This window comes from Enhydra lutris, unplaced genomic scaffold, assembly GCF_002288905.1.
Source record: "Enhydra lutris kenyoni isolate GAN:26980312 unplaced genomic scaffold, ASM228890v2 scaffoldscaffold29, whole genome shotgun sequence".
In the NCBI taxonomy this organism is placed as follows: Eukaryota; Metazoa; Chordata; class Mammalia; order Carnivora; family Mustelidae; genus Enhydra; species Enhydra lutris.
The window spans coordinates 13,673,054-13,695,180 of NW_019154113.1; the positions used below are offsets into that span (position 1 = coordinate 13,673,054).

Consider the following 22,127-nt stretch of genomic DNA (forward strand, 5'->3'; position numbering starts at 1 on the left):
TCTCTCAGCCTCAGTTTCTCTATCTGCTTAAAAAGAAACAAGGACAAAAATCCCTGCCTCCTGGAATTATAACCAAGTGCCTGACATGTGTGCTGTGGAGAACCGGGGGTTGTTTGTCACACAGATGATGGTCGTTGCTTAGAGCAGGTACAGGGCAACAGGTACCGTAGCTCGAAGAGTGGACAGTATGGTCTAGTGGGCCTGCTTCGGGACGAAGAGCTTAGCTAAAATCGAAGCTTCCCCACTTAGTAGCCTGTGTGACTTGGAAGAAAGCGGGAAGTCACCTGCCCGCCTGAGTTTCTCATCCCTTGGACGCTACCCGGTTGGCCCGTGTCAGCATGCCATTAGACCTGAGTGAGCTGACTGCGGCTACTCTGTCAGACTCTCAGGTGCTCTGTGGAGAAGTTTCTCATGTAGTTGCGTAATCAGTAAGATGGTAGTTCACGGACCAGTGAAATTCAAATTCCAGTTGAGGGTCTCCCTAGAGTATCTTTTCTGTGATATTTATTGTCGGTCTCTGTGAATTGAAGTTGGTAGAGAGATTGGCAGAATTTGTGCTGAGGTGGGCGAGTCTTCAACCCAGGATCTGCCCCTGTGACACTGTGCTCCCGGGTGATCCCCTTTGCTCCTGAAGCCCCAGCCCTGTTTGTAACATGGGAGAAACAAGAGGGCCATCTCCAGTGTGAGTTGCTTCGAGAAATAACGTACATAGAGTGCCAACACAGCGACCGATATCAATGGTGTCCATTACTGCCCTTTCCTTGATTTCCCATTACTTCTAGAGCCAGAACGATTTTACATACCTTAAAGAAATTTTGCCAAAATCTTGAAAGGATTTCCGGGCAGCGTGTGGTTGTCCCTGCTTTAGATAAAGAGTTTGAACTCATTCCCTCGGGTAATAGATATCACTTGTAAAACCATCAGTTTGGTTCTCTCTCCATGCTGTGGTGGGACGCCTCCGGGTGGCGGAGCACGAAGCTCCAGATGCGCGAGTGGGGGTTGCCGTCGCTGCCATCCTGCAGGAAGAGCAGTCCTGTAGCGAATGTCGGCTCTGGAGTGCTGACATGAAAGTGCTGAAGTACCTCCTTTGCCCAGAGAGCACGTTTCAGTGTCCGTCCTCGTGTCATTTTCTGTACCAGTTCAGTAAATCTCTGTATTTAATGAGGGCCTGCCGCGTACTAGACATCATGGCCGGAAATAGTACGGCTAATATTTCACTTCAGTCTTGGGACAACCTTTCTGAAATCGGCCTTATTTTTGTACTTTTTTGTGTTGTGTGGGCGAAGTGTGAAGGCTCAGAGAGCTAAGGCAACTAGCCCGAGGCTTCATAGAAAGTGATAGGGCTCCTGTCACACACACATTCATGGAATTCTGTTCCCCTCAATCTTCCCTGTACAAAACCTTGACCGGAGGAGAGACTCAGGAAGAGGCCACCGGGACACAGGATGATGAACACTTCATTTGGAAAGGGTGAACAGCTTTCTCTTTGGTCCTAGCCTCTGCTTTTCATTCATGTTACCCAGCGGATGGTTTTAAACGTAGTGTTGTTTACACTCCAGCTGTCTTTTTACGTTGGTTCTCTTGACAGCCTACGGAGTAGATGGGTCAGGTGTTGTTATCCCTATTTTATAACTGAGGAAGTGGAGGTAAAGTGAGTGGCTAGAAGTACAAGGCTACAGAGTAACAGAACCAGGCTCAAGGGCAAAGTCCAAGGACCTGTCCAGGTACAGAGGACACGTGTGTGCACACGCAGAGCACAGACGCAGCCTGGCAGACACGAGGCACTAGGTGGGGGGTTGTTCTTATCTGGTACGGCAGATCGGCTCCTCTCAAAGCGATTCTATTCTCAAGTCCTTCTTGTAACACTTTACACTTGAAGCCTGGGGTCAGGGTCAGAGGGTACAGTGACTACTCCTGTGTACTTATTGCACAATGGAGCGGGTGCTGTTGAGCAAGACCTTCTGTGGACACAGCAATTGCCTCTTCAGGCTCCTCTCGGCGTCCTCTTGACAAGTGGGTCCTCAGGAGCCCATCTAGCACAAAGCACGTTTGCAGCCTTTGCTTTTGCTTAAGAGGAGAAAGAATGAGACAAATGTACAAACTTACTTTCAAAAAAGTAGCCAGAGACGGGGATTTTTTTTTTTTTTATTAACTTTACATTTCTCTGGCTCAAGTCCCATCTATCTGTCCATCTTTATGTTTGTCCGTTCACCCATCCCCCTTTCTCACTGTGTGATCTGGGTCTCTGTTCTGGTGAAGATAAGGTTGTAGAATTCTCTGTAGTGGAAATTGGAAGTGGGGGTGGGCACACCCATTTTCTGGGTACCTGCTACTTTGGTGCTTCAGTGTGTTCTCATTTAGAACCTTCCAGCAGATCCTCTGAGGTGTAAATATAGTCCGTATTCCTCTAGAAATGGGAAAGTTTCTAGAGGCTAGATAGCCAGCCCAAGGCCATCTGGAGAGTGAATTGCTGTTCACAAGCCTGTCCTTAGGATGTTTTTAAACTTCTTGATAGGATTTTGTGAGGAAGCATGTTTGATAACATTATCAGTCTTCTAAACTAGGTCATTTAATTAGATGATTCATTGATTTGGTTCTCAATGACTTTTTTTCTTTTTCGATGAATTTGGAATGGAAGCTTTTTAAGAATTTTGACATCTCCTAGTTTTTTTAGAAAGCCATTCAAATGGTAATCTCAGGGTTGTTGACCTGTGTGGCAGCATGCTGGAAGATTGCAGAATGCACTTTCTGAGAATAATAAATGTATTTATATAACAATAGCACCAGCTGTCATTTATTGTATTTGTGCTAGGCACTTTGCATAAATTCTTGTATATTTTATTCTTTCTCCAACTCTTTGGAGATGGACATATTCTCCTCATTTCAAAAGGTAATCACCATAGCTGCTAAGTCATGGACCAATAATTTGAAGCAGTTTATAACTATAAAACCTCTGAACTTTTACACTGTCTTGGACTTTATAAGAAGATGGATTGGTGTTGCACGTTGGTTGGAATAACAAAGCTCTTCCATATGTCTTGTGTTCCCTTGTGTGTACTTCTTGCTTTGTGCATGCAAATGACCCTAGCCTGTGTTTGCTCTGAGTGCCCTACAACTTCAGGCTTCAGTGTTTTTTTTCAGAGAGCTGTAGTCACACAGCTTAACCTCTGGTAGCAGATTCTTTGTGGCAACAGCACGTGATCTTGACAACATTTCTGACTTCACTGTGGATCCTGGTGGAAGAAAATAGGAGCCTAGAGGATGGACTTGATGGGCGAGTCCTCCACACTCTAGAACATATAAACCTTTCGTAACCATTATATGTGATTTTTATTTGGTCACTTTGGGAGTTTCCTTAAGGGGATACCTACAGAAAGAATGACTTGGAAATTTTACATGCATGTATTATTAACAGAAATAAAAGTGATTATTAAGGAAAAAACTAAGCATGTCAAATAACCCTTTTGGCCAAAATCAATATTGGACCAGCACCTGGCTGTTCAGCCTTCACCGTGGGAGAGTCGAACATGGGTGTGTCCTGATTGAGTATCGCCTCGGAGCCTCACTTTTCTCGTCTGTACAATGGGAAATGCTAACATGTACATTCTAGGTCTCTTGGGATAAAATGGGAATATGCTTGTGAAGTTCTTAGAAACTGGGCGTGTTCCTCTGCCTGGAGAGCTAGGGAGGAAGACCCATTGGAAGTAAGATGACCACTCAGCTGTGTGGAAAGAGGACCTCTCTGCACCACCATCCAGCTTCTGACACACCATCTAGCTTCCGACATGTTTCTTTCCTGGTCAGCCTCACGCACAATGCTAACAATGCCTTGACACAGCCAGGAGGAAGAGCCCTAATTTCCTCTTAGATTTTTGGGAGTAAATAGTCGTAGGGTGATGTGGGTGTCATTTTAGTTGTCTGACAGTTAACTCACAAGCAAGGGTTCTGTGCCCTTTTTAAAAATACATAATTCAAAAATTGTCTTCTTTTTTGTTCCTTAGAATTACACCAGCCCTATAGTATCCCATATAGTCACAATTTATTGAGCACTGTGGGAGGACCGGACACCATGTTGACACTTTACATGCATGCTTGTTGGCTCTCCCAGCAAATCCAGCATTCCCACTTCACAGATGAGGAAACTGAGCCACAGGGAACATTCGGTAACTGACCCAAGATGATACAGGTGGCACCGTCAGAGTAAAGAATGGAAGCAAGTCTGTCTAACTTTCCAGCATGTTCTGGCCATTACCTTAGAAATGTTTCATTTTGAGTTATTTAACATCGCAGAATTTATAGCAAATTGCTAATACACGGTTGTTGGTCAAATTATGTGCCCTCTTTCCTCTGCATTCTTTCTGTATTAGTTGAGGGCAGAGTGACAGTATAAGGTCAAAAGAAAAAAAAGGAAGGAGAGAAGAACCAAGTATCGTGTGCCTGGACGAGAACTAGTCTAGCAGTCTTACAAGCATTCCTTACAAGCACCTAAGATAGTAGCCTCCTATCCATTGTGGGGGCATCGGTCACCCCCGTGCCCCCCCCCCCCCGTTTTCTGGCATTTCGCCTCTCCCGCTGCATTTCTGTGCAGTTGCATTTGATCTCGTAGGACTCCCTAAGGCTCGGCACGGTGGCTGTGAGGTGGCTTCGGGGACGAGATTGCAGCAGCCCTCAGACCAGGAACTAGATGCTGCATTTCCTGTCCCAGGGAGACTCAGCAAAACGCGCCTTTGGGAGGGCTGCTTTACTCTTAAAGCTGCAGTATGACGCCGGGGCCCCAGATAGGATGGGCTTGCGGTATTCGTGGTGTTCGAGCCGCCACCAGTGAGTATCTGCTTCCAGACTGACAGGTTGTGGGTCTTCAGTGGTGGTTCTCTGGCACTTGACCTGGCCTTCGCTGATCTCAAGAAGACACATCTTTGAACTCCCCCCTCCCCACCCGCCCCAGGAATGACTCGGGTTGTTAGTACCGGGAAAATGTTTTTTTCTGCACTCGATTTGACAGGATTTTACATGTATGTTAGCATCAGCCCAGCCTTTTGCTTAAGTTGCACCTGCTAGGTAAGGTGAAGAGGAGAGGCTGACTGGTTGTTGATTGGGGCATAGCCGTGGGCATGCTGAAATGAGTTGAAATGCACTCTGTGATTGTTGAATTTTGGTGTTCCACGTACATAAACCTTTGAGTTTGGGGGCCAGCCGTGGATCCTCTGTTTGGATGCTGTAACCCCATCTCTGAGGAATGGCTTCTTAATGTATGGTTTTTTTGCTATGGATCCTGAAAAAACTTGTAACAAAATCTAATCTACCTACTTAGCTTCTGATAAATACCGTATCAGACTTAACAGTGTGTACAGTTGGAATGTAGTCATCGTTTGACAGTGTTAGAGGGTCGTTTTCACACTGGACAGTAGAAGGAGGTACAGAAGTTTCAGAATTAGGTCTGGGTAAAATTCTGGCCTTTTCACTTACTGGCCATATACTTGAACAAATTTTTCCTTATGCCTGTTGTTTCCTCACATGAAAAATGGAAACACACGGATCCCCGCCTCAGAGTCGCTTGGAGGATGAAAAGTAAGTTACACTCATCTGACACCAAACTAATAATAGCGTTTTATTCTGTTGTAGTTTCACCTTTGTTCTCCTCTTCCTCACATTTTCTCACCCAACTCGGAGTAAAATCCTAGTTGGTACCATGGTCTGCAGAGCCCCATGAGATCCGAACCCTGTCCAACTCTGACACCTCATTTCCTGACGTTTGCCTTCTTCCCGTGGCTTTCTCTACCTGGGATCCTTGTGCTCTGCTGTACCCTTTGCCTGTTCTGTCCTGTCCCGGTCACTCCATTTGCTGGCTCTTCCATACTGGTCCCTTCTCAGAGATTTTCCTGACCACCTGTCTGAAGAATACACTTTCTCCACCCACAGGATGTTTCTGGCATAAGCACCAGCTTTTTTTTTTTTTTTTTTTTTTTAAAAGCATATCTCTAACTGTAACTATACCCTTTTCTTTTCTTTTTTTTAAAAAATATTTTATTTATTTGAGAGAGACAGAGATAGTGAGAGAGAGTATGAATGGGAAGGAGAGGGAGAAGCAGACTCCCCACGGAGCAGAGAGCCCGATGTGGGGCTCGATCCCAGGACCCTGGGATCATGACCTGAGCTGAAGGCAGATGCTCAAATGATGAGCCACCCAGGCACCCCAACTATACCCTTTTCTAATAGAAGCTCTGTGATAGTAGGAATGTTGGCTCCTAATTTACTCATTCGTCTATTCCTAGCATTCAGGAACATAGTAGATACAGCATGAATAGATGTTGAAGGTTTGAGTGAATAAATCCATCACCTAGGTCATTCATGTTCTGAAAATGTGGTATTTTGAAATGTCTTGAAATAAGAACTTAATTACAACGTAGAGAAGACCAATTTCCAGGTGGGATTCGTGTTTGATAAAATGTCATCCCATCTGTAGTATTATCTTTTTCGATGGGCTTTTGGAGACATTTTATCAGTAATGGAAAAATACTTATAGGGACACTTGCAAACAAGTATCCATATAGAACCTAATGCATTTTTGTGTACTGAGAAGTAGTATCTTTTTGTCTATGTGTATACTCTTAAGATTTTATTTACATGCGTGTTTTTAGAAAATGTATGCTTATATGACAATGATTTTGTCAGTTAAGAAAGAGTGTTAGAGGTGAGAATACCTCTTTAACACCTTTTTAAATGTAATCTAAGAGAAGCATTTTACTCTTAGCTTTTCTTACAGCTCATTAATCCATGCAAGTTTAATACTAAATTACTTGGAATAGATTTTAAAAATGTATCTTTCAGGTGTGCTTGGGTGGCTCAGTCGATTAAGTGTCTGCCTTTGTCTCAGGTCGTAGTCTGGGGGGTCCTGGGATCGAGCCCCTCATTGGGCTCCCTGCTAAGCAGGGAGTCTGCTTCTCCCTCTCCCTCTGTGCTCATGTGCGTGCTTGCTCTCTCAAATAAATAAAGTCTCAAAAAAATTGATCTTTTAACCCTCGTTCAGCCATTAGCTGTGTGAAACTTTGGTTCGTTTATCTGTGCTTCTGTTCTTCATCTATATGCAGGTCGCTGGCCCTTGTCACTGGAAGAGTAAAATGGTATTTATGGTGAAATTGCTCTGAAAAACTGAATCCTGCTTTATGCTGTATTATTTTATTATGTACTGTGATTAGTTCCTAGTATTTCACATTCAGTTCAGGGAACTCGTGTCAGTGAATTAATTCTGGAAGCTCTTTGTGACTTTGCTTTTAAAGTGGATGTTTGGATGCTTTTGATTTTTTTTTTTTTTTAAGATTTTATTTATTTGACAGAGAGATCACAAGTAGGCAGAGAGGCAGGCAGAGAGAGAGGGGGAAGCAGGCTTCCTGCTGAGCAGAGAGCCGGATGCGGGGCTCGATCCGAGGACCCTGAGATCATGACCCGAGCCGAAGGCAGAGGCTTTAACCCACTGAGCCACCCAGGTGCCCCTGGATGCTTTTGATTTTATAATAAAAATAATAATAAACACCAGCTGGAATTAAACTTTGAAAATACTCTTGACTGGTATTGAGTAAGCGTTCAGCTTTGCCCGGGCCTCTGTGAGGTGTACCTCGGGAGAAAAGGACACGTGGTCCAGAGCATCTGTGTGTAGCTGGTTCCGTGTTCCATGTCCCTGTCTGTGCCATGACTTTTCTTTCTCCTGCTTGCCTGTCTCGCTGGGGTCTGTAGATGTTAGGAATGTGAAACATGGTTCCTGGCAGTCTGTGGGCTTCTCTGTTGTAACCCACTGCTGCTCACAAGGAGGCAGGCCCAGCTGAGCGCTGAGCGGCCCGTTCTTTGTCACTGATCTGTGATGAGATCAGTGTGACGTGGAGAGAATGTGTTCAGAAACTTGTATGCTAAGTTGACCAAGTCATTTTATATCGATTGAATCTAACAAGAACTTTGGGCTTCAATTTTGTATTTTGTGCATTTTACTTTTCTAGTAATTTTTAGAATTTTTGCTTCTGTAATGAATTGGAACTTTTTTTTTCTTTTTTTAAAAATCTGGTCCTTCATCAGTGGTTTGAGCAGCCGTCCTGGAACCCACCTGACCACTGATGGTACAGTGCTGTGCGCAGGGAGATGGGAGCGATGTTCTGTGTCGCTGCATAAGGAGCACGCTAGAGAAGGGAGACCTGAAAAAAAGTCCTGTCTAGTGTGTGAAAGAGATGTTGTTGCTTTATTTTCACATATGTTATTTGTTTAACTGCTTCAAAACAAGATGAATCCATTTCAACAATAACTTAGGAAAAATGCTGCCTCAGGGCAGTGGATCATATAAAAACACGAGCTCATTAGAAGCTTACTGGACTTAGTAAGTATTGGTTCTTTTCTTAAATTTTAATGACAGTAACCTTATATTAAAGTCAAGTGAACTTCATGTCTGAAGAGTCCTGCCTGGACTAATGAGCAAGAGTGTTTTTTTGTTTTTTTTTTTTTCCCCTCGAACTGGAAAAAGCTAGTTTACAGAGTGATGACTTTGTTTTGATTAAAGTTACCAATTTTTGTAAGTAGAACAAATCACTTATCTATAGGCTTGTGACAGCTTCCCCTTTGGAAGCTTGTTAATCAGCTGCTTTTAATGGTTACCATTACCCTGGACTTACAGAATCATATTTAGGTCTTAATATTTTATGTTGAGTTTCAAATGCTTTTCAGAAATAAGACTGGGAGAAATGGGCATGCATTCCTTGCCCTCTATTGTGATTAGCTGATTTAAGCTGGTGAACATCTAGAGTTGCTGTTTGATTTTTGTTCTGTGTCTTTGCTTCATGAGAAAGCTAAAGAAACTCAGCCTTTTTAAAGATGTGTTCTCTCTTTTCTAGTGGTTGCATATTGGACTTTTCTTCTTGATCTGTTTTTTGTCATCAGTCCTAAATTATTTTATCCAGATAGTTCTATTATTCTTTCCAAGTTTCAGATTATTTTGTAATCATTTCTGTTTCTTTCCTCAGCCTGGAATTTGATGTTAGTCACAGTGATAATGGCTTTCTTTCAGGGTAATTCTCATGTGCCTGTATTTCTCCTCTCCTTAAGTGCACTTTGTAGGCAGAGGACAGTAGTAGTTATGAAGTCAGTAACTGTCATAAAATAGACAATTGTATGTTCTGCGAGAGATCAACCTAGCTTTATAGAAATAAAGATCCAAGTAATACTTTAATAGAAATCTCTGTGTCCTCACTTAGATGGCCTCAGTCATCTGGGGAGGGAAAGGGTAGGAAAAAGAGAAAGCGCGTCACTTAGTGAGTGGGCATCAGTCATTTGTGTTATTTCTTAGATGAGGAACATCTAAGAAACACCATTTGGTGTTGGCCTGGTGTTGGCATGGGGTTAAGTTAGATGTAACTATGTCACAGTGTAGACTCAGGTTCATTGCTCTGTGCTCCCTGCCATAGAGCTCTTGGTGACACCTGCATTATACCATATAAGTGTGTGTGTGCGTGTGTGTATATATATATATATATATATATATATATATATATATAGTATATAGTATATGTATATACTATACACTGCACTATATTGTATCTGTCCTCCAATTTAGGCCAGAAGCAAGAATGATAGCAAGGAGGGAGAATTAGCATTGATTTTTTTTTTTAAACGGTTAGGTTAGACATAATAATAATACTGATAATCCACCACCAGTAAGACAGATTCATTTCATTTTTAGATATTACCTCCCACACTGTGTTGTTTTTTTAAGTGGTGCGGCTGATTTTCTATTTGGTGTTCCGATATTTTTACTTTATCCTATTCTCATCTATTAGTTCTGTGGTCTTGTAACTATCTTGGGGGCCCTCTAAAATACTTTATCTTGAGGATTTAAGCCATTTGCCCAATGTTAAGTGTTAGTTTTAACATTTAAAAAATCAGAAATTAAGTAATGAATGCTGCTGTGAGCTTCATTTTTCCTTCCGTTAAATTATTTCTATAAGCTAAATTCCGAGGACTTGCATAATTAGATCAGAGGATCCAGGACTTCAGTATTTATTGCAGACTTGTCAGCCTTGACTGTGCTTTTCTAGTTAACGTGAACTGGCACCTGTAGGATACTTTAATGTGGTGTTTTACAACTTTGGCTGTACCTTAGAATCCTCTCAGGATTCTAATTACACATTAGAATCTCCCAGAGAGCTTTAGAAACTACTGATGCCTAAGGGCCACCTTGAGAGGCTTTTATTTAATTGGTGTGAGGTGTGATCTGGACATCAGGATTTTAAAAAGCTCTCCAGGTGATTCTAAGATGCAGTTAAGGTTTAAGAACTTTGCCTTGGTGGGAAAATGAGACTTAACATTACATCTGAAGGTTAATTCCTGAGAGTTCTCTGAATTAGGTTGGTGGCTTAAATCTGAATCAGTTTAAAGAAAAAATCCACAGCTGAATAGGTTGATCACATCAGTAAATGTTAGATGTCAGTCTAGTATAAATTTGACTTTAATTTTTACGTGTCGTGTGAATGTTGGTATGTTAGATACTTATGCAGATATAATTAGTATCATGGTAAGATACTAAAAATCGTTTCTTTTTTTAAGATCTTGAAAACAGTGCAGTAAAGGTGAGACTAGAAAATGGCAGAATGGCTGTCAGAGCAACAAAGTATTCCAGAAGTCATGGAGTCGTTGAGTTAGCCCAAGTAGCCTCTCCAAGGGGAAAGAGAAATGACCATGGAAGCTATGGGCCACAGAGTATAACCTCGTATCTGTCACGCACAGTAATCTAGAATCTGCGCCCCCAAAACTTAACCCCCCAAAGAGCATGTTAAAAATACTTCATGGGCTTCACTGGTCTGCATTTTTTGGTGCAAAATAGCAGAGGTGGTTTTGGGTGGTGGTTTAGAGCATTGGCTCTAATTCTGGCTCCATGCTGCGAGGCAGGGCATTAAAGAACCTCACACCTTCAGTTTCCTCATCTGCAAATTGGGGTGATGTCTTTCTTCACAGCATAGTTGAAGGAATAAATGAGGTGACACACAGAAAACACATAGCTCAATATTCGGAACATCGTTAAACCATTAATGAAGGCAGCTGTAAGAGGAAGTGACTAGGGCGTGTACCCCGTGCTTGTGGAAGGAAACAGAAACTAAATGTAATAGTAAGTGTATCTCTGATCCCTAAAACAACTCTGTAAGAAAGCTATATTATTGCCACTTTTTTGTAAACGGGTGAAAAAACTTGGGCTTGTAGAAGCTAACTTAGCCTTGAGCTGGCCGTGGTAAAAGGGGAATCCACTCACCCCACAACAGCCTTTGCCATCATATCACCCTGTGATTTAGGCTCCAGGGAAATCTACATTCAGTGCAATGAGATAAATTTGTGGGGATGTGTTATGGCAAGTAAAATATTTTTTCCCGTTAGGTAAAATGTAGGGCCCAGTTAGTGTCCATTTTGTGACAAATGGGATGAACAATTTGAGTGTGCCATTTTTTTTTTTAACTTATTTGAAGGAATGAATGTCACAGTTGTCACTGTCTTTCATTTGAGAGGAATGTGCTTATTTTGAAAGGAGCGAGGCAGTGAGAATCTGGGCTGTGCAGTGTGCCCTGCCTATTGCCTGGGTCTCCCCAGGCACTGGAGAAGGGCTTTGGCTGATCTGCGGCTGCTGTGGAGTAAGGGGGGTAAGTGGGCAAATGGGGGACTTCAGAACATTTCACCAGAGAATCCCTGTGTGGTGGAGAGCACTGGGCTGGGAATGGACATTCTTTGAATTTGTGTAGAAATTCTTCCGAAGGCCTCTTTGCTCTGTATAGACTTCACATGACCCCAGGTGCTTCCTGCTGTGGCAGCCCCACAGCGGGGATGTCCCTGTAAAGAGCAGCCCCTGCCACCTACAGGTGCTGCAGGAGATGGTGGGGAGCCCAGGGTTGTAGGTCCGTCCAGCCCGGGTTCAGATCCGTCACTCCAGGGCCTGCTAGCTGAGCGCTCAGTAAGGAGGTACTGATGCTTCCTGACCGCCTACTGCATGGCCCGCCGTGTTGGATAATCTGTTTTCCGCCCCCCTTTAATCGCCACAGCAACTTCGTAGAGGGCCTGTGACCGGCTTCTTACGGATTGGAATGCTCGCTCAAAGAAGCTAAGCCTCCAGCCCGGGCTCTCACTTCTACTGAGTGCTGAAATTTGCCACTTGAGGGTAGGCTGATCAGGCTGCTGGGGGAAACAGTAGAGCTGGAGCAGATGAGTTAGTATTTCTGAGCCTCCATTTCCTCTCCTCTGAACTAAGAATAGCACTTCTCTGAAGGATTCTTACAAGGATCAACTAGTGTCCCTAAAAGCACCTGCCTGCTTCTTCGTTGATTCCGAAATTATACTAGTTTTTTAGCTGCGTTGACTGCCCCAGTGACCTGCCCAGCCAGTCAGGAGGAGGATGGTCCTGTCCTCTGTCTCCGTCAGCATTACAGGAGCGAAGAGAGCATCACAGCGCGGTGTAGCAAGGCTTTCAGGGCTCAGCCGGAGGGGGTTACCCTGGGGGTTGTGCTGCAAACTCGGGGTGAAGCGGAACCAGCCCGAGAATGGCTGGAAACAATGTAAATTGTGTTACGACAAGATGATTGCAAGTTTCAAGGTAATCATGGCATCAGCGGGCCTTTTCTGTCTTGTAGTCTGTTCTGGGGTCTGGCCGAATGTGGCAGTCTGAGAGATTCTTGGAGGCCTCAGGACTGTCTGACGGAGCAGGAACGAAGCAGTCCCCACAGAGTATAACTGTCACAGTTCGTAGGAAAAGTGCCCCTCTCTTCACAGGGCTGGCGTTCTTGGGAGTAGAAATGAGATTTACATGCATTTACATGTCCTCATCTGGAGCTCTCCCGTGCGCTCGTGTAAAAATATAAAACAACAACAAAAACCTCAGCTGGTGGCTACGGTCCCTATTAATTCACCAGTAACAACAACCGGAATCTCAAGTCAGCTTGTGGGTGTGCTTTTCTGTGTTTTCTGACTTGATTTGGTGGCAGTAAAATCTTTGTGTAATATTTTTAAGGCAAATTTGAGACTCTCAGGCATATTCCCCTCTGTGGCAGAAATGCAAAACCGAGGGACAACTAGATTACTCACTGTAGACCCAAAAGGGGCTTCTTGTCAAGAGACAGCTGAGCCAGTTTCGTCCCCTCCAAGTCCGGAGGAGACAAAACAAGGAAAATGGCTGTATAGGGGGAAGCACTATAGTTATACATAAAAAAAAAGTCTGTAATTTTGGAATTACAGAGTGTTTAGCTCTGCCCTGGGTTCCAGGTGGGAGCCTCCTGGCCCACCCAGGAGGGAAGGTGGAGGGAGAGAGATCAGGGCTCTGCCTTCCCTTCTTCCCTTACTGGCCCTACCACCGAGCAGTTCTTTTTTTGCAAATGATTTTATTTGAAGATGTTCACCTACATAAAAGTTTGAAAACCGTGTGTTCGACGTCTCTGTGGAAGTGTACCGAGCCAGGGTCCCCGGGGGTGCCTTGCAGCTCGGTCCACAGCCTTGGGGCTGCTTTCTTCCCGTGTAACCTGCTGTCCGTCTGTTGCGTGCTTCAGGAACACGGGCGAGTGTCGGCATTAGTGGGAGCGTGTGTAATCTCTTCTCAGTTGTCGTTTTCCGGCTGTGAGATCGGGTGCATTTTGATCAGCACTGCTCTAGTGTTGTGTCATAATTCACTGAAGTTTTTTCCTTCCTTGTGGTACATAAAGTAATGGTACTTTGACAAGTACTAGCATCATAATTTTGATCAAACGTGGTGTATTTAGTACATCAGGTGCCACACTTGTAAGTGTAAAACTTTTTTTTTTTTTTAAGATTTTATTTGTTTATTTGACAGAGAGATCACAAGTAGGCAGAGAGGCAGGCAAAGAGAGAGGAGGGAAGCAGGCTCCCCACTGAGCGGAGCCCAATGAGGGGCTCCATCCCAGGACCCTGAGATCATGACCTGAGCCGAAGGCAGAGGCCCAACCCACTGAGCCACCCAGGCGCCCCAGTGTAAAACTGTTAACCAATTGTCTCCTGACCGCCAGTGTGCCAAGCTGTGGCTGTCTCACAGCGGTTCATATTTGACCTCAGAGTGTGCGAGCGCGTCTATCCTTGAGGACAGCGGTCCTGTTTGTCCTTGTAGCCCTGGCACCTCGCGCAGCGCCTGCCCCTTAATAGGTGTTCCGTAGGTGTTTCACTGATGATCTTTGAATATGACCTTGTGAACAAAGATCATACATACAAGGTTCTAGTTAGGAGTAATTGGAAAAAAGAAAGTAACTTAATTCAAGTGCAGACACTAAATCGTGCACTAAATCATGCAAGAAAGGGCGAGTACTCCTAGGACGTTGCACGGAGTAGCTACGAGCAGCCTTCTAGGTGCCAAATAATGGAGACACCGAACGCCACACCACAGCTAGAACTGCCCTGAGGAGAACCGGACGGGCTGCGTGCATGTGGCTTTAGGGAGGGGGCAGGTAGGGAGCCGAACGCTCCCTCCTGGCGTTGGGAGGTCGGTTTCTAATGCTCACCAGCCCCAGCTCCCTCATTCCCCTTCCGTGTGCGTGTGTGTCTGCTCCGTGACTCTGTTCTCTGGAAGAGTATGGTTTTTTTCTATACCACAGGCCCAGAATGATGGGCCGCACTTCCATTGGTTACTAAGCCAAAGAAAGTGGTGATAAAGACAAAGTGTCCGTATACTTGTTCTTCAGCCTGATTTTCTGTCTTAAACCCTCAGTGAATCTGAGCTCCAGTAAGCACCGTCCTTGTCTTGCGGAGCCTTGTGTTCTGATGAGAGGGATACGACAGGTCCATAAATAAGCATGAAACAGCCCAAAGAGGTTTGGTCTCTTTGTTTTAAAGCCACAAGACAGTAACAGAATAAGGTCTTGTGTAGTCAGAGGGGAGGAAAGACTGTCTCGCTGGAGAGAAGAATGGAAGAAGTTTGGAAACCGGACTGAAAGAGGGGTGAATTCTGGACAGGCTGGCGCTGCTGGCTGATGAAGTGTGCTTGGGGAATGGACATTTACAGGTAGGCTGCAGAGGGGGTACAAGAAGAAGAAGGGACAAGAATACGGCCTAAGAGGGGGCCTGGCTGGCTCAGTCGGTAGAGCATGCGACTCTGGATCTCAGCGTTGTGTGTTTGAGCCCCATGCTGGGAGACAGAAGCCGGGATATGACAAAAGAAGAGCAGGGCATGGAAAGATAGTCGACATGAAGCACGTCGGTGCCTCACCGTGGAAGCCTTGCTGGCCAGCTAGAAGCATCGTCGCAGTGGTGCACCCATGCAGCTGTCATCCCGAGCGGAAAAGAGATGGTTGTCGTTCTGGTGTTCTTACTAGCCGTGTGGCCTTGGTCGTGAAGTTCTGTGGGCTTCTGTTTTATATCTCCTTACAAGACAGGTGGGATGCAGGGGTGCTTCCCAGAATGCTTAAGATTAAAAGGGAAAGCCTAGGCGATAGGGGCACGCACATGTGCACACTTCACTCCCGATGTGAAAAGAAGAACAAGAAACACAGCAGAACTTTCGGGCAGGAGGGTGGCATCACTTTTGCTTTCAGATGGTTTCTTTGGGTAGATCCGGGGAGCAGTGCAGGTTCTAGGGCAGCTGGCCTGTAACAAGAATGTCTGCAAGGGTCCAGATAATTCCGTGAAGGCCTGAGCTGGTGCAGTGCTTGCAGGAATTGAAGTAGGCACTGAATGGGAGACATAAGACCGACGCAATGTTCTGACAAAGAGTGACAGTATTACTAGGGCTGCCAGTGGTTTCCTTCATGGAAATAAGTTCGGAGTTGCTACTGCTTTGGGGAACGGGGGGGAACATAAAATTGAGTTTTGAAATTTGAGAATGTCCACTGCCATCCTGGTAAAGACATTGAAATAGTTGTAAATGTGGGGCGGGGCACAGACTTGACAGCTGGAGAGAGATTTGGGCGGCAAACCAGTGCTGTGGGAAAGAATGAATGAGAGTAGGAAAGTGTAGAAAGTTGACATGCCTCCACATCTAAGGTGTGTGAAGGAGGAGAGAGAGCCAGAGAAAACTGTGTGGTTTTATTTATTTATTTATTTATTTTTAAAGATTTTATTTATTTATTTGACCGACAAATCACAAGTAGGCAGAGAGGCAAGTGGGGATGGAGTGAAGCAGGCTCCCCACCGAGCGGAGAGCCCGATGTGGGACTCGATCCCAGGACCCTGAGATCATGACCTGAGCCGAAGGCAGAGGCTTAACCCACTGAGCCACCCAAGCGCCCCAACTGTGTGGTTCTTTATCAATGTCCAGTGAGAATAAATTTCAGCAGAGAAATCAGGTCACCATTTTAAAATTCTACAAAACTCAAAGCTGATGGGGACAAGGAAAGGCTGCTGGATTTGGCGTTTCTTGTCCATGGACACATGTGATAAAGAGGTTTTAGTAGCAGTGGAGTGAGGAGGCCCCAAATTGCAGAATCTTGAAGCTTTTGGATGACCAGTAAGGAGATGGAAGGGAGGGGAGGACAGACAGGGTGGGTCAGTGGGTGAGAGCAGTGTTTCTCAACCTCAGCAGTATTGACAGTTGGGGCCTGACATATTCCTTGTGGCGGGGAGCTGTCCTGTGCATTGCAGAAACTCCTCTTCTTGCCTCCCCCCTGGGTTGGGACCACCAGAAAGTGTCTCCATGTTGTCAGGTGCCTCCTGGGGTCCAGATTCCTCGGTGAGATCTGGTCTGCAGGGTGGAATACAGATTCCTGCCACCGCTTCCCGCAGGCACGCAGGGCAATAGTCATCCCCTTTGCTGCCACCACTGCTCTGTCTCCCGCTGCTGTTTTAAGGGGGCGGGGTGTGCGGAGCTAGTCCAGGAGTGCGTGAAACACTGCAGGCGTCCAGGGGAGGATTGCCCAGTCTGGGATGGCAGGAGGCCGGGGGGAACAGAGCAAACCCACTGCTGAGAAGAGGCGTCCTTGACACGAAAGGCGGTGGGCAGAGGCAGATTATTAGTGGATGAAGACTGAGCTCACCCATCAGGTAGCCTCAGGCTTCTCACTGAGAAGGGCAAAACAGTCACCTGAGAATGAAGTAGAGTTAAGACTGGGCCTTTGAGGAGATTATAGAAAGTTTCACTAACACACAAGTGAAAGCATTCCGGAGCAGCGAGTCCTAGCTCAATAGGGGACTCTAAAAAGTTTGTTAAAAATGTTAATGAGGGGCACCTGGGTGGCTCAGTGGGTTAAGCTTCTGCCTTAGGCTCAGGTCGTGATCTCAGGGCCCTGGGATCGAGCCCCGCATCGGGCTCTCTGCTCAGCGGGGAGCCTGCTTCCCCCTCTCTCTCTGCCTGCCTCTCTGCCTACTTGTGATCTCTCTGTGTCAAATAAATAAATAAATAAAAACAAAAACAACAACCAAAAAAAACGTTAATGAAAGTCTTGGGGAAGAAAACCTACAGTCCAACAACTATAATACTATTTTATTTGTGCATTTTACCATCTAGACTTGCCTAAATTTTTTTCCCTTTTTATTTTGCTTATTTCCCTGAACATTGTAGATTTTAGCGTTACTGGACTATTATTTCTGTTATTTTTAATGGCTGTGTAAATAGTCCATAGATCTGTTCTTCTTCATCTTACCAAACAGCCCTCTAGTTACTGACCTGGTGGTGTCCACTTTTTAATACTATTATACCTAAAGTTTCAGTAAGCATTTTTATACCCAGAACTTAGTCACATTTTATTACTGGATGCAGGACAAGTCTTATACAGTGCTAAACACAGAGCACAAAACATACTGGCTTAAAATGCCACCACAGGGGGCACCTGGGTGGCTCAGTCAGTTAAGCATCTGACTCTTGATTTTGGCTCAGGCTCACGATCATGAGATTGAGCCCCATAACAGACTCTGTGCTCAGTACAGAGTCTGCTTGGGATTCTCTCTCCCTTTCCCTTTAACCACCCCCCAATTCATTCTCCCTCTCTCTCTCTCTCTGTCTCTCTCTTTCTCTCTATCTCAGGTAGATAAATCTTTAAAAAAAAGTCACCTCCATGAGTCCTTCCGCATTTAAAATTGCAACCCTCAGGGAAACAAAAGCAAAAATGAACTATTAGGACTTCACCAAGATAAAAAGCTTTTGTACAGCAAAGGAAACAGTCGGCAAAACCAAAAATACCCTACAGAATGGGAGGAGATATTTGCAAATGTCTCATCAGATTAAGGGCTAGTATCCAAAATCTATAAAGAACTTATCAGACTCAACACCCAAAAAGCAAATAACCCAGTCAAGAAATGAGCAGAAGACACGAACAGACATTTCTTCAGAGAAGACATACAGCAGACACATGAAAAACATCACTCGGCATCAGGGAAATACAAATCAAACCACAATGAGATATCACCTCACACCAGTCAGAATGGCTAAAATGAACAAGTCAGGAAACGACAGATGCTGGCGAGGATGCGGAGAAAGGGGAACCCTCCTACGGTGTCAGTGGGAATGCAAGCTGGCGCAGCCACTCTGGAAAAAAGTGTGGAGGTTCCTCAAAATGTTGAAAATAGAGCTACCCTATGACCCAGCAATCGCACTACTGGGTATTTACCCATCAGGTACAAACGTAGGGATCCGAAGGGGTACCTGCACCCCAGTGTTTATAGCAGCAATGTCCACAATAGCCAAACTATGGAAAGAGCCCATATGTCCATCGACAGATGACTGGGTAAAGAAAATGTGCATATATATAGTAGAATACTACTCAGCCATCAAAAAAAAAAAAAAAAAAAAAAAAGAAAATGACATGGATGGAACTAGAGGATGTTATGCTAAATAAGTCAATCAGAGAAAGACGATGATGTGATCTCACTCATGTGGAATTGAAGAAACAAAACAGAGGCTCATAGGGGAAGGGCAGGAAAAATAAAATCAGAGAGGGAGACAAACTGTAAAAGACTCTTAAGTATAAGAAACAAACTGAGGGTTGCTGGAGGGAGGGGGATGGAGGATGGGTAACTGGGTTGGGAGATGGACATTGAGAAGGCAGGTGATGTGATGAGCACTGGGTGTGAAATACAACTAATGAAACACTGAGCTCTACTGAACTAATAACACAATATATGTTAATTAATTGAATTTAAATGAAATAAAGTTAAATTAAAAATAAAATGGCAACCTTCATCTCATCCTGGCTTTATTTTTCTCTGTAGCACTTGCTCTCTCAGAAATGCCGGATGTTTTATTTAATCTGACTGCTCTTGTCTCCCTTGCTATGTACATAAATTCCCAACGGGCTGAGAAGTGTGGTTTGCCACCAGCACCTGGAATACTGCCTGACCCCTGGCTACTTGCTTGATGGTGGGGTTTACCCAGACCTTCAGGAAAACGGGTTTGGAAGAGTGTCCGTTGCACGAGATATTCATGAGATCAGTAAGAGAATAATTGCAGGGACCAGTCATTTTTATCTAGACAGACTGGGAAGCAACAGAATTCACAGGGACAAGGAACTGGGAGATCGAAGGGTTAGCACTCGGGGTTAATTGTGGCAACAACAGCACATTCCTCTGGAAGGAGAGCATGGGAGCTGTAGAAGGTAAATAGTTTGTGGTTACAGGTGGGAATTTCTCAAGGTGTAGGTAGTAAAAAGGAAACAGTTTGAGAAGTAGTAGTGGCAATTGGTAGAAAACTCCCATTTTGCTGGGAACGGATTGTGTCCCTTTTTAATTGCCCCTGCTTTTGCAGACAGTCCTCTCTCGTTATATTTGGTTCACAGTGGAGTGGTGTATACACCAAGTTGTGTTCTCAAAGGCCTTTTGTTATTAGAGTATGGCCGTGTGTGGTAATCGGAGCACTCAGGTATGCTAGTTATGTCTGTCAGTTGATAGATTATCCTGAATTAGTGGCGGTGTCAGCCCAAGCTTCAAAGCTGAAATTACAGAGAAGTGGCGTCCCCCCTCATTCGGTGTAGCTGATTGGCTTCTTATTTTTAAGTGACCGTCTTACAAGTAGAATTGACCCTCGAACAAGGAGAAGGTTAAGGGCTCTAACCCCTGCGCTGACAAATAACTGAGTATAACTTTTGACTCCCCAAAACTTAATAGCCTATTGATTGAAAGCCTTACCAATAACATCAACAGCCGATTAACACAAATTTTGTGTGTTATGTGTATTATATACTGTATCTTTACAATCCAGTAAGCCAGAGAAAAGATGTTGGTTAAGAAAGTCATAAGAGAAAATACATTTACAGAACTGTACTGTTTTTTTTTTTTTTTTTTAAACATCTTCCCCAGCCCCCCAAACTTCTGTGATTGGCTCATCCAATCACAGCACGCAAGACGGGGCCAGCCAACCGGAACCCTCCTGGGACTTGTGCCCGTCCATCCTGAAATAGGAACTTACTTTCTGAGCTGATGGGACCCCAAGAGATGGGAGAGGGGCCCACAGGATGCTGTTGTAGCCCCTGGATCTAGCCAGTCCTGAAGCTAGGTTATGCCTGGACTCTCAGCAACAAGACTTTCTTTTTCTTTCTTTTTCTCTCTCTCTCTCTTTTTTTTTTTTTTTTTTTAATTTGACAGAGATCACAAGTAGGGAGAGAGGCAGGCAGAGAGAGGGGGGAAGCAGGCTCCCCACTGAGCAGAGAGCCCGATGTGGGGCTCGATCCCAGGACGCTGAGATCATGACCTGAGCTGAAGGCAGAGGCTTAACCCACTGAGCCACCCAGGCGCCCCATGTACTGTATTTTTGAGGGGAAAAAAAATCTGTGTGTAATTGGACCCGTGCAGTTCAACCCGAGTTGCTTGAGTCAACTGTACTTTTCTACTTGAGGTCACTTTACTCCAAGTAGAGCAACTTGGTTAAGTACATAAAAAACTGAGCATAGTGTATGCTAGGGTCATCTGAAGCAACCCCTGGGGTGTCACTCTTGAGAGTGGATGTTCCAGTAGTTTTCTTTTGGGGCAGCCTTCATCGTGACCTTCAGCCAGCGCACGATTCCTCAGTTCTGGGTTTCATAATACAGCATATAGTTAGTTTCAAATTGCAGTTACTCTCTGGTGGGTTGTTACTGACAGACTACTATGGTTCAGTAAGTGGAACACTGCCAAGAGGGTTTTCTTCTCCTGCTTGTCAGTGTGTGGCATGTCTTATTTCTTCAGACTTGATTCTGTTTACTTACTCCATTTTGAAATGTAATCTCAAACATCACCTTCCTCCTTCTTCCAGAATCTCTGGAGTACTTGGCCAATCTGTTAGTTCATAAAGAGATTTCATGTGTTGAGGCCTGTCCCAGAGATTTTTCTTTACATACCTGTGCCTTTGTCGGCTTTATTTGTAGATGAGGTATGTTGATGATGATGAGAGTTGAGCAAGGTCATTTGCTTTTTTAGATTAAAAAAAATTTTAACTTGAAGTTCTTAGAACCAAGTGCTTCTTCCTAATTGTATTGACAAATATAGTATGATATGGCTTCGTTGTCTTTGTCTATACGGTTGACTTTGAGAGCTGTTAATGAAAGTTGGAGTGCCCTTGCATGGGTTATAGTGATTTCTTCTTCTCTTCCCAGTACAGTCAACTGCGGTCAGCATATGGTGCAACCCAGTGTAAGAGAAATGCTTAATATAAGCCTTTCTTCTATTGAAAACCAGGCTAAGACCATCCTCCTTACATTTCCTCATTAATTGGTTGTTAGCATAACGTTAACTATTTTAAGGTCCCAGACCTCTCTTTATCTTGATCAAAAGAACGTTCTTAGGGAGGAATCCTGCAGTTTTCATTTAATCCATCTGTGACCTCTTACGAGGCGGATGGCGCAGTGAGTTACACGCCTGGCTCACTGGGGAGCTGTAGAAACCAGATCTCTGCTGCACGGCCTCCAGAGCAGTGGGGGAAGACTGAGAGGAAGAGCTGTGCCCCGGGTGAGGGAGCAGAACACAGGTAGTCTAACCAGAGCTGCTTGCTTACAGGGAGAATGCTGGGGAACCAGACTCCTGGAGCAGTTTATCCTATGAAATCCCGTATGGAGACTGCTCTGTGAGGCATCATCGAGAGTTGGACGTCTATACCTTAACCTCTGAGTCTGAAACACGTCATGAAGTCCCATTTCCTGGAGACAGTTGCACTGGACATATTTTTAAACTTATGAACATCCAACAGCAGCTAATGGTAAGGAAGAAAATGTCCATCTTCAGGC

General features: G+C 44.6%; 1 protein-coding gene across 5 annotated transcripts in view; it reads left to right on the forward strand.

Moving 5' to 3' along the window:
* Window positions 1-22,127, forward strand: part of LOC111152612 (A-kinase anchoring protein 13) — a 320,098-nt gene that overhangs the window by 141,167 nt on the left and 156,804 nt on the right. For all 5 annotated transcript variants that reach the window (XM_022511140.1, XM_022511139.1, XM_022511141.1 and 2 more), the window contains exon 6: window positions 21,901-22,099. In XM_022511140.1, coding sequence (XP_022366848.1) covers window positions 21,901-22,099 — 199 coding nt within the window. The remainder of the gene's footprint in view (window positions 1-21,900; window positions 22,100-22,127) is intronic.